The sequence below is a fragment of the Podarcis bocagei genome (genome assembly GCF_964188305.1).
Source record: "Podarcis bocagei genome assembly, chromosome: 16".
NCBI lineage: Eukaryota > Metazoa > Chordata > Lepidosauria > Squamata > Lacertidae > Podarcis > Podarcis bocagei.
Window position 1 is genome coordinate 34,186,907 of NC_138142.1, and position 12,377 is coordinate 34,199,283.

The 12,377-nt window shown below is 51.2% G+C and overlaps 1 protein-coding gene across 2 annotated transcripts in view; it reads left to right on the forward strand.

Moving 5' to 3' along the window:
* Positions 1-12,377, forward strand: part of LOC308575125 (lysosomal acid glucosylceramidase-like) — a 40,236-nt gene that overhangs the window by 17,050 nt on the left and 10,809 nt on the right. For both annotated transcript variants that reach the window (XM_081173649.1, XM_081173650.1), the window contains exons 2-4: positions 4,007-4,153; positions 6,925-7,116; positions 10,478-10,624. In XM_081173649.1, coding sequence (XP_081029775.1) covers positions 4,090-4,153; positions 6,925-7,116; positions 10,478-10,624 — 403 coding nt within the window. In that variant the 5' untranslated portion in view covers positions 4,007-4,089. The remainder of the gene's footprint in view (positions 1-4,006; positions 4,154-6,924; positions 7,117-10,477; positions 10,625-12,377) is intronic.

The window sequence follows — 12,377 nt, forward strand, 5'->3', positions numbered from 1 at the left end:
TTCATATCTCAGGTTCTACCAGTGCTAGAATCTCTCTCTCTTTCTCTCTCTTTTTAATGCAAGATGGGCATTTGGGGCTTCTGGTTCATTTGGTTCGGGGGGGCTTGGCCTGCGCCTTTTTGCCCCTTCCTCGTGACACCCATGAGGGTGAGCTGTGAGCCAAGATGCTCTAGGTTCAGAGGCCGTCCTGGCTGTAAACTCACTAAGGACGCGATCCCTGCGGCTGTTTCACGGTGTCGGTTGTCTTAGGTCAAGACACCCCCTTATAGACTGGGATGCACTTGCGGAATACTTACAGTAATAATGCATTTTTGACAGTAATGTGGTTTATAAGGGTGGTAATTATCAATAGTTGTAAGTCAGCTAAGTTCTGGCTAGTATAGACCAGGTATGTCCAACAGGTAGATTGTGATCTAGTAGATCACTGGACTGTGGTAGATCAATGGCTCTCCCCAAAGAAGCTCAAGAACATAGGCCTGATCCCCCCAAAACAGGGCCTTCCTTCTTAAAAAAACCCTCAATCCTGAATCCCTATAAAACGGGGGCAGATCACTGTGATCTACTCACTGTTTTTAACTGTGAGTAGATCGCAGTTTCTTGGGAGTTGGCCAGCCGTGATATAGACCCACTGAAATGCATGGCTCCAGGGACTTGTGATGACAGATTTCAGAACGTGTGCTTTGAGTAGAATTAACACAAGCTCAAGGGCAGGACAATTGACTGAAATAATTGGCAGGCTCATTCAATTCTGGAACACACAGTACTTTCCTTAACAGATAGGGAACACAGCCCAAGGAGAGCAATTAACATAATCTTTTCATGTTCAGGTAGCCTCAGTGGCATGAAGAACATTGTTTGGGTTGAGGCTGGTGCACAGACAGTGAGCGGCTGCAGTTATCCATGCCCTGGGAACTTCAGCGCTTGATTACTGCAATGTGTGTTACGTGGGGCTGCCCTTGAAGACAGGGGGAACTGTAGCTAGCCCAGAATAAGGATGCTATGTTGCTAACTGGATCTGGAGAGGAGAGCCTCTCTTGCTGGTATTGAAGCACATGTTCTGAAAGGAAGGAGGGCTTTCCCCCTTCAGGAAGATGCTTTTATGCTCAGGCAAATGCATGCAAATTAAGCTGACCAATCCACGGATTGGCTCAACGCATGCAATTAATCCAGGTGAGATTTCTCTTGGCTGGATTATGATTCAGTTGTTTTTGTTCTTGCTGTTATCAATTCATATTGACTAGTTGAATTATTTTGCGCCAAAAATTGACCCGAAGCGGTAAAGGTAGAAATAGCAAGGTCATTGAAATTAGATATAATAACAGTCACAGAAATATCCATCTTAAGCAGGGTGGATTCGATTTAAATCAGACTCGGAGGCTGAACCTGAGGAATCCCAGCCTGCACAGGAGTCCCCGCCTCCAGAACCTGCTGAGCTGGGGCTGGGGCCTGAGCCTGAAGGGTCCTCACCTGTGCTGGATCCTCAGGAGCAGACACCAGCTGAGTCTGCTCTGGCTCCTGAGGTGATGGAGGACCCATTGCCTGCAGGTGCTCCACTCTCAGCCCTGTCAAAGGAAACTGAGGTTGCCTCTGGGTCCGGTAACCCTCCAGCCTCTCCTGAGCTGCAGAGGCTCAGGGCAGAAAGGCAGAGGGAACTAAGTTCCCGCAGGAGGAGTGCTCACCTCCAGGCCAGGAGAGGCGAGTCACCTGTGGACCGGGGCCGCCCTATGCCTTGGGGCAGATAAAAGCCAGTCATCCCCAGTCCCAGGTTGCAGGAGCAACGTTGTTGGTATCCAGTTCCTGCCTGCACCCTGACCTGCCAGATCTCCTGACCTCACCTGACTCCCTGCCTTGGACCCAGCTTCAGCTTTGACAGACGGCCTCAATACTGCACCCTTGACCTCGGTCTGGACTCGGACCTCGCCTCACAGAAACCCACGGGACCAGCACAGGGGCAAAAGTGGAATCAGCTGCGTAGGGCGCCACCTACTGTTGGCTCCCTGCCTTCCGCTCTCCTAGTCCTAAAGGGCGCTAGCAGCCACCGTGGCGCAATACATATCATGCAGTTTTTGATCTTTGTCTATAATGTTACCTGACCGGAGAACGGCATTGCAAAATTCACAGAGGCATGCCCTGGCTATGTTTCGGCTCACCCGCAGTTTTCAAAAGTGCAGATTAGGAAGAGCTGCCTTGAATTGCGAGCTGGGTTGCATTTCTATGCCACCCGCCTTCCCGCCGCTGGCTCGGAAGGGGTGCGGGTCAAGCTGGTATCTGAAGAAAACAGGAAGCAACTTTAGACTGAGTCAGGCTGCTGTTTTTGCTGTCATGCCGGTTTCCTTTCCATTTCATCACCCACCCTTCGCCCCAAGGACACAGTTATAATAATATTATAATTTATTCTTTATATCCCGCCCATCTGGCTGGGTCCCCCCAGCCACTCTGGGCGGCTTCCAACAAAACACTAAAATACAATAACCTATTAAACATTAAAAGCTTCCCTAAACAGGGCTGCCTTCAGATGTCTTCTAAAAGTTTGGTAGTTCTTTTTCTCTTTGACATCTGGTGGGAGGGCGTTCCACAGGGCGGGTGCCACTACCGAGAAGGCCCTCTGCCTGGTTCCCTGTAACTTGGCTTCTCGCAGCGAGGGAACCGCCAGAAGGCCCTCGGCGCTGGACCTCAGTGTCCGGGCAGTTGCAGCAATTATAAAAATGCATTAAAAATTAGTTTAAAACAAATTAGAGCAAGATGTGCCCTAATCTGTGCTTTCTTCCTAGAAGAAAAGGTGCTGGAACTCCCCGCGAATGGACCTAGGTGACTCCCGCTTTACACAGAGGTTCTGTTCCAGGCGCCTACGCACATACATGATACTGCGTGTGGTGATGAGCGGGGAGGCTCCATCCTTATGCCCCAGCCCTGCCTCTCCAGCTCCAAGCAGAAAGGACCAGGACAGCTTTCCCATGTGTCAGCTGTTAGCCGAGAAGCTGTGCTGCCCAGCTGAGGGGTGGCAGTGCTGTACTCTGGCAAGCTCCAGCTAAAAACACACACACCCCTGATCCGAATATTTGAGTATTTATCTCAGTTGCGTGTCAAAACCCCTCCCCCAGAAAGAAAGACACAGGACACGATGTTTAAGTTTAATGGGCATGAAATGGCCACAACTTTATTGATTAGAGAATTGAAGGTATTGGCCCTAGGCATTGGCTCCTATCCGCTACCCGGCATGATGTCCGGGAAGGGTTAACACTAACCGTGGGAGGCCCCCGTTGGAGTACGCCAACTAGGATCCCACGGGTGTCACCGCTTGGGGCGTGCCGGGGGCCCTTACCTAGGTAGGTTTCGGACAAGACAACGCCCCTCGGAGTCCTGTACCGGACTACCCCATTTCCTGGGGGAAGGTGATGGCGTTCCTTCCCCCCCATCCATTTGCATAACAATTGTACCCCAGCCAATGCCTAACCGCCAATACAGGGAAAGTTGTGACGTTTTGCTACGAGGTAGGCGAAAAAACCAACTGGCGGAAGATCGCCAACTTGGAAAAATTCCTACCAGGCCCCTTGCGGCGACCAACCGAAGTCCATAGCAAGGTCATGACTACCTACGGCTACCTAAGCGTCTAAGGGTGGGTGGGATGGGAAAACCTCTCAGCTGGTCGGGAGTGAAGAGGGCGGACCCTGGGCGTGCCCGGCTTAAAATACCTTAAGCCACGCCTCCCCCCAGCCCGCCGATAGGCGGGCAGGGTCGCGAGCACGCCCAGGGATTCCCCCAACTCTCGCGGGGGCCAAGGTTAGCCCCCGCGCTTGGGGAGGAGGGGCTAGACCGCAACCCCCTCTCCTCCCCATGGTCGGAAATGGCTTTGTCAAAGACCCGGGTAAATGGGCAGCATTTATCACCATACATCGCCCTGCTGCAAACGCAGAAGAGCCCAGACTCGCTGGAACCAACTCTGGGTTTGGGGCAACTGTCTAAAATGCTTTGAAAGGTTTTAAAAGTCTCTTCTCCTTGTGTGCAGATGCGAAGAGGCATCGCGGTGGCCCTCGTTCTCCCTGGTCCATCCTCGCCTAGCCTTGATACCGTTTGGACTCCAGCGCCACAATGGGGTTCTGCCGAGCCAGACTTCTGGGTTTGCTCTTGCTGCACGTAGCAGTTGGAGTGATGGGTGAGTAAGACGCTGGTGAAGCTGTTTGCGCGCTGGGGAGAAAATCACCAAGGACTTGTGTAGAGTTCGTTATTTGGAGATATTCCCTAAGTTCTGAGAAGTCGGTCAGTTGACAGCCTGAACCAAGAGCCTAGTTGCTGCTGCACAATTTTGACCCTGGAGGCTCTGAAGAGTAAAGCTGTTTCTCATTCCTCTAGTCCAGTGTTTCCCAAACGTTTTTGGGCAACGGCACACCTGTTTACTGAAAAAAAATCTCGCGGCACACCACCATTAAAGCCCCGCCCCGTGACGTCAGCGCGCAGCGTCACGCCGGGAGGGACGCACAAAAGTGAAAGTTTTTCCCCTCCCCCTTGCCGGGGAACCTCCAAGCTTTGGGCAGGCAGGCAGGCAGACCTGGGAAGGGGGTTTCCAGGGGACACGGCAGCTCCTCGAAAGGCTTCTCTCAGCTGCGCTCAATCCTCCTCGGAGAGGATTTCCCCTCCGGTCCCATGCCTTCGTTTGGGGCATCGCTCCGGCTGCTCCCTCTCCCGCCGCGCAGGAGCGATGCCTCTCTCTGGCTCTCCCTCCGCGCAGGCTGAGGGAGGGAGGGAGGTGCGCGTGTGACCCGTCTCTGCTGGGAGACCAAACCCAGCGAGGCAGAGTCGCACGGAGGCGCCCAGGCAGCGCTGCCGGCTGCGAGGAGGAGCGCCAGGCAGCAGCAGGAGGCGCGGCCTCTCCTCGCCGCCGCCGCCCCGCCTCTCGCCGCCCCGCCTCTCGCCGCCCGACTCGCCCGCCTCCCTCCAGGCATCTCGCGGCACACCAGCCGATGTCTCACGGCACACTCGTGTGCCGCGGAACACCGGTTGGGAAACACTGCTCTAGTCCAGCAGTTCTCAACCTGTGGGTCCTCAGATGTTGTTGGACTACAACTCCCATCATCCCTGAGCTCTGGCCTTGCTAGCTAGGGGTGGTGGGAGTTGTAGTTCAACAACAACTGGGGACCCACAGGTTGAGCAAGGCTGCTCTAGTCTGTTCATGGGCCTAGAATCATTACCTCATGTCCGAAGTGCAGAATGAGGCGTACCTAGAACCAGCTGGGAGCAGTTTTCTGGATGCACAGCTCAAAACAGCCAGATGCTAAGGCCACATTCATTTAAAACACTTTATCGCTTTAAACAGTCCTGGCTCCCCCCCCCCCACAGAATTATGGGAGCTGTAGTTTGTCAGGGGTGCTGAGAGTTATTAGGATACACCCATATTCTCCTCCCAGAACTAGAATTCCCAGAGTTCTTTGGGAAGAGGCATTGATGGAGAAACCACTCTGGAATTTGTGAGGCCTCGTTCTGCATTTCCTCACCAATGGCAGAGGCCAAAGTGCGCTTGCCTCTGATTCTGTGGTTCCAGGGCACTATGCCATTTTAAAAAATTAAATACTCTGCAGGAATACAGGCGGAGGGCCTTCTCGGTAGTTGTGCCTGCCCTGTGGAATGTCTTCCTGTCAGATGTAAAGGAAATAAACAAGTATCTGACTTTTAGAAGACACCTGAAGGCAGCCCTTTTTAATGTTGGATCTTTTACTGTTTTATAATGGTTGAGAAGCCCAGTCAGATGGGCGGCATGCAAATTATTGTTGTTGTTGTTCTTGTTATTATGCTTTTTCTGATTCACACTGCTGACAGGCATTTTGAAACTGGCTAATGAAGGCCACAGTCTGTGTAGTCATTATATTTATAGAATTCTCTTGACTATTTTGGAACTGCATTGCCCGGAGCAGAGCAGAGGAACTATTGCAGGTCAACTGTTTCAGAGGACTGGGAACATCAGTATACAACAAGTGGGACCTGTAACTGGATCATGCAGTGTAAACAGGGCCGCTCCTAAAGGCGTGCAGAGCCCCAGGGGTCAGTCACACTGTTTGGGGGTAGCGGCCCGGTATAATATGTGTACCGTATTTTTCGCTCCATAAGACACACTTTTTTCTTCCTAAAAAGTAAGGGGAAATGTCTGTGCATCTTAGGGAGCGAATGCATGGTCCATGGAGCCGAATTGCCCAGGGGCAAAAAGCAGATCATGCTTTTTTTTTTGAAAGAGGGAAGTGGGTGTTGAAACAAAGCTGCTGATCGTTTGCCGATCGGGAGCGAGATAAGGGACGCTAGCAATAAAGGAGGCTGCCTGGGAGGGGGGAAGTAAAGACAGCAAACTGGCAAGGAGAGGAGACAGGAAGACTAAAGCAATGTGGAGAGAAATTAGAAGAAAAGGAGGAGCAAAAAACTGCTCCAGCTAAGGAGAAGACACTAAGGCAAACAAGAGGGAAGGGAGTGTTGAAAGGAAGCAGCTGATCAGTAAGGGATCGGGAAAGAGATAAGGGAGGCTAGTGATAAAGGAGGCTGCCTAAGAGCAGGGAGGTAAAAGCCCATGGATCCTCAGGATTTTTACACTGGGTCACCCCAAATTCACCATCAGATCACATAGCATGTCCATGGCTACAGCCTGCACCAAAAAAATCACACATCCACTGTTTTGTGGGGCTGCAATGGTGCAAAAACATGGTTACAAAACATGGATCCACATGGATTCTCAGGATTTTTGCATTGGGTCACCCCAATTTCACCATCAGATCACATAGCATGACAATACGATATATCATTTTGGGGTTTTTTTCCATGCTGAGTCCACTTACAAGGGCTGATTTGTCCTCCTTCCACGTCTGTCTTTCCTGGGGGGCCTTGGAGTGAAGATGTGGGTCTTGCTCTGCCCCACCCAACAACTGACCTCTTCCTTATCCCATCCAGGTAGCCGGCCCTGCATCCCAAAGTTCTTTGGCCGGGACTCGATGGTTTGCGTCTGCAACAGCACCTATTGCGACACGCAGGACCCGGTCTCCCTCCCGCCCGCTGGCTACTTCGTCAAGTACGAAAGCAGCAAGTCCACTAGCCGGATGGAGCGCAGCGAAGGGAAATTCCAGGGGAAAACGACCACCCCAGGTACCACTTTTTGTTTGTTTTTTTCTTTTTCTTTCTCATTTATTGCTTCACGTAAAACTTTACTCTTAATGTACATAAAAATAATTACACAAATGTAGAGGGGAAAATGCCTGTTGTCCCTGTCCATGGAGTTTTCTTGGGAGGGATACTGGAGTGGCTTGCCGGTTCCTGCTCCAGGTGGATCACATTTGGTCAAAACTCTCCACCATGACCTGTCCATCTTGGGTGGCCCTGCACGGCATAGCTCATAGCTTCTCTGAGTTATTCAAGCCCCTTCGCCACGGCAAGGCAGTGATCCATGAAGGGGTGTATGGAAGTGATGTATGGAAGTGAGAGCTGGACCATAAAGAAGGCTGATCGCCGAAGAATTGATGCTTTTGAATTCTGGTGCTGGAGGAGACTCTTGAGAGTCCCATGGACTGCAAGAAGCTCAAACTGATTCATTCTGAAGGAAATCAGCCCTGAGTGCTCACTGGAAGGACAGATCCTGAAGCTGAGGCTCCAAGACTTTGGCCACCTCATGAGAAGAGAAGACTCCCTGGAAAAGACCCTGATGTTGGGAAAGATGGAGGGCCCAAGGAGAAGGGGACGACAGAGAACGAGATGGTTGGACAGCGTTCTCGAAGCTACGAACATGAGTTTGACCAAACTGCGGGAGGCAGTGGAGGACAGGAGTGCCTGGCGTGCTCTTGTCCATGGGGTCACATAGGGTCGGTCACGACTAAACGACTAAACAACAAAGAAGAGAAAAACTATTCTATCCTATTTTTTCCTGCATTATTAAATCTCTCAGTATAGTGATTTGTCTTCCCCCAAATTAAGATGACATTGACATGAAGATGACACTGGCCCACTTTGCATACAGCCTTGAATATTTGCTTTATGAACAACAGCTGCAGTTTAATATGAACAAGCAGCATTCGTTGGAACTTCCCTTTCTGGAGAAATGAGCCTGGCTCCCTCCTTTTGGCCGGCAGGTCAAGGCTTCCTTGACCCAAGAGGCTTTGGGGAAGTGACGGCTTTGCGTGAAAGCACTGGTGACTTTTTGGAGTCCTCTGGGTGTGAGAGAATCAGAGAGTTGGGAAGTAAGCTAGCTGTCAAAGCCAGTCCATGATACTAGCCCAGTGATCTCGAGGTTTTTTGACCTTCCAGGTCAAGGGAAGTCATTGTCCTGCTCTGTTCTGCCTTGGTCAGACCACACCTGGAGTCCTGTGTCCAGTTCTGGGCGCCTTAATTTAAGAAGGATATCAACAAACTGGAAGGTGTGCAGAGGAGAGCAACCAAGATGATCAAGGGCCTGGAAACTAAGCCTTATGAGAAACGGTTGAGGGAATTGGGCATGTTTAGCCTGGTAAAGGGACACGGGTGGCTCTGTGGGTTAAACCACAGAGCCTAGGTCTTGCCGATCAGAAGGTCAGCGGTTCGAATCCCCGTGACGGGGTGAGCTCCCATTGCTCGGTCCCAGCTCCTGCCAACCTAGCAGTTCAAAAGCACGTCAAAGTGCAAGTAGATAAATAGGTACCGCTCTGGCGGGGAAGGTAAACGGCGTTTCCGTGCACTGCTCTGGTTCGCCAGAAGCGGCTTAGTCATGCTGGCCAAATGACCCGGAAGCTGTACGCCGGCTCCCTCGGCCAATAAAGCGAGATGAGCGCCGCAACCCCAGAGTTGGTCATGAATGGACCTAATGGTCAGGGGTCCCTTTACCTTTACCTTAGCCTGGTAAAGAGGAGGCTGAGAGGAGATGGTAGCCATCTTCAAATATCTCAAGGGCTGTCACATGGAAGATGGAGCAAGCTTGTATTCTCCTGCTCTGGACTCTCGCCCTACTAGCCACGACCCCTCTCATTACAACATATATACCCCTAACCAGTCCTGTTTTCCCTGGATGGAACATGCCCTTGACCCAGAATATTGTGCCCCATTCTGGGCACCACAATTTAAGAAGGGTGTTGACAAGCTGGAACATGTGCAGAGGAGGGCAACCAAGATGATTGAGGGTCTGGAAACCAAGCCTTATGAGGAACAGTTGAGGGAACTGCATATGTTTAGCCTGGAAAAGAGGAGACTGAGAGTGGATCTACACACAGGAGATGGGGGTGGGGGAATGCTATCAATAAGTCAGAAATTCAGTAGTCATAACAAAAGAAAAAGAAAAACCCTATGTAAAAATCACATAGAAAAATTGTTTGCTCTCTGGTGCCATCTGCTGTTGCATGTTTATAACGCATTCAAAGCTTTGTTTCTTGACTAATGGAGCTGAGTCCAGAGAGTAGATAGGATAAAGGTAAAGGGACCACTGACCATTAGGTCCAGTTGTGAATGACTGGGGTTACGGCGCTCATCTCGCTTTATTGGCCGAGGGAGTTGGCGTACAGCTTCCGGGTCATGTGGCCAGCATGACTAAGGCACTTCTAGAGAACCAGAGCAGCGCATGAAAATGCCGTTTACCTTCCTGCCAGAGCGGTACCTATTTATCTACTTGCACTTTGACGTGCTTTCGAACTGCTAGGTTGGCAGGAGCAGGGACTGAGCAACGGGAGCTCACCCTGTCGTGGGGATTCGAACCGCCGACCTTCTGATTGGCAAGCCCTAGGCTCTGTGGTTTAACCCACAGTGCCACCTGCGTCCCTGTAGATAGGAAAGCCATCTTTAAATATCTAAAGGGCTGTTACGTGGAAGATGAAGCAGGCTTGTTTTCTCCTGCTCAGAAGGGTAGCACTCAAACCAATGACTTCAGGTTATAAGAAAGGAGATTTCGAGTAAATATCAGGAAGAACTTTCTGACAGCAAGAGCTGTTTGACAGTGGAACAGACTCCCTCGGGAGGTGATGGACTCTCCTTCCTTGGAGGTTTTCAAGCAGAGGTTAGATGGCCATCTGTCATAGATGCTTTAGAAGAAGAAGAAGAAGAAGAGTTTGGATTTGATATCCCGCTTTATCACTACCCGAAGGAGTCTCAAAGCAGCTAACAATCTCCTTTCCCTTCCTCCCCCACAACAAACACTCTGTGAGGTGAGTGGGGCTGAGAGACTTCAAAGAAGTGTGACTGGCCCAAGGTCACCCAGCAGCTGCATGTGGAGGAGCGGAGACGCGAACCCGGTTCCCCAGATTACGAGACTACTGCTCTTAACCACTACACCACACTGGCTTTAGTTGAGATTTCTGCATTGGACTAGATTTCCCTTGGGGTTTCCTTCCTAATCTACAATTCTATAAGCCTGGCTAAGCACAAATGTTTTCAAATTCCCTTGGAAAGGTAATAATGATGGCATGCCAGGGAGCCAGTACTGAAAAGACCCTGGGGGATGTCTCACTCCTGCTGAAAGCACACCCTTCTCTCCTTCTGTATTTCTGTCACTCAGCCCTGGTTCTGGTTCTGGAGGTGGCCCAGCGGTACCAAATCATCAAAGGCTTTGGGGGCTCCATCACTGACTCGGTTGGCATAAATGTCTACTCTCTGACACCAAAAACCCAGGACAATCTGCTGCGTTCCTACTTCTCAGATGAAGGTAAGGGCTCAGGGATTGGTGGTTGGAGTGGGTTGGGGCAATCAGCCCTTGGGGAGACCAGGGAAAGGGCTGGATCCATCCAGCAGTGACCAGGTCTTTGGGTTTGAGGCTACATTTTCAACAGTAAGGATGCAGACCTGATTCCTGGCTCTGAGCTTGGGGGATCAGAGGGGCCGCAGATCCCAGGATGGTGGGCAGAAGTCCATTGAACCAGATTCAGCAACAATTCCCCTAGAACTAGGAACCTCACGCTTTATACCGTATTTTTCGCCCTATAGGACGCACTTTTTCCCCTCCAAAAATGAAGGGAAACGTGTGTGCATCCTATGGGGCAAATGCAGGCTTTCGCTGAAGCCTGGAGAGCGAGAGGGGTCGGTGCACACCGACCCCTCTCGCTCTGCAGGCTTCAGGAAGCTATCCGCAAGTCTTGCAAGCCCGGCGGGATGTCCCGCGGGCTCGCAAGGCTTGCGGGCAGCAGCCTGCAGCCCAAAAGCTGGGGGACAGCGGGGAGGCGCAGCGCCGCCACCCCCCTATTCCCCGACCTGATCTGGAAGCTGGGGGTGGGGCGAAGCAAGCTTGTTTCTCCCCATCGCCAGCCCCACAAGCTCGGGGGATAGCGGGGTGGCGCAGCGCCGCCATCCCGCTATTCCCCGACCTGATTTGGAGGCTGGCTGGGGGAGAAGCAAGCCTGCTTCTCTCCCCCCCCCCCCGCCAGCCCCACAAGCTCGGGGGATAGCGGGGCAAGCTGTCCCTGAAGGCAGAAGAGGGAGACGGAGCGCAAACCTGGGGGGGAAATAAAAAAAAATTCCTTGATTTCCCCCCCAAAAAACTAGGTGCGTCCTATGGGCCAGTGCATCCTATAGGGCGAAAAATACGGTATTTTTAATAAAAATCTCAAAGCGGTTTACAGCATATTAACTAAATCAAGCAATAAAACAATAGCCGGGCGATGTTTCCCCGGCCTCATGAGGAGCCTCTTCAGTAGGGCTGGTGAGTCTGGGCGTCACCCCCTAGGCCAGGTGGACGGGGCCTTGCAGGGAGCGGCCTTCACAGCCAGGCAATGTTCCTCCGGCCTCATGAATTGAGACCTTTAGAGGCCCCAAGCACTTCAAAGCTTTTGGTGCCCTCCATATATATCTAATTCAAAATATAGAAAACAATAAATTGTAGAATAGTTTTTTTATATTTTTCAAAACAAAACAGTAAGATGGGGAATACTGTTTGTTTTTTATACTTCCACTTTATATATTTTTTTAAAATCTGTTTTTTCTAATTGCAAAGTCTTTGATCGGCTCCTTATGTAACACATCTGCTTCTATACTTAGTATAGAGGCATCCAGCCTGCCTTGTTGCATAGTAGTTCTGCTGGAATTTTTTGATACACTCCAGCTGAGAAAATGAATGCTTAGCAGTTAATGGAAAATTTACATGGTTCCCCCTTCCCCTCGATGCCCTAAGCATGTGCCTATTTTGCTTAATGTTTAATCCAGCCCCGGAGATCAGAGGCTCTGCATGCAGAAGGCTGAGTCCCCAGCATTTCTACTTGGGTAGAAGGGCTGAGAGAGATCCTGGAAGAGTGGCTGCTGATTGGAGTAGACCAGGGAAGCTGTGGTCCTCCAGATGTTGCGGAACTACAACTCCCATCAGCCCTGCCCATTGGCCATGCTGGCTGGGGGTTGGTGGGAGCTGGAGTCCAGCAGCTTCCAGGAGACCCTCAGTCAGTCAGTTTTATTGCACATAGCCAAAGGCTGCC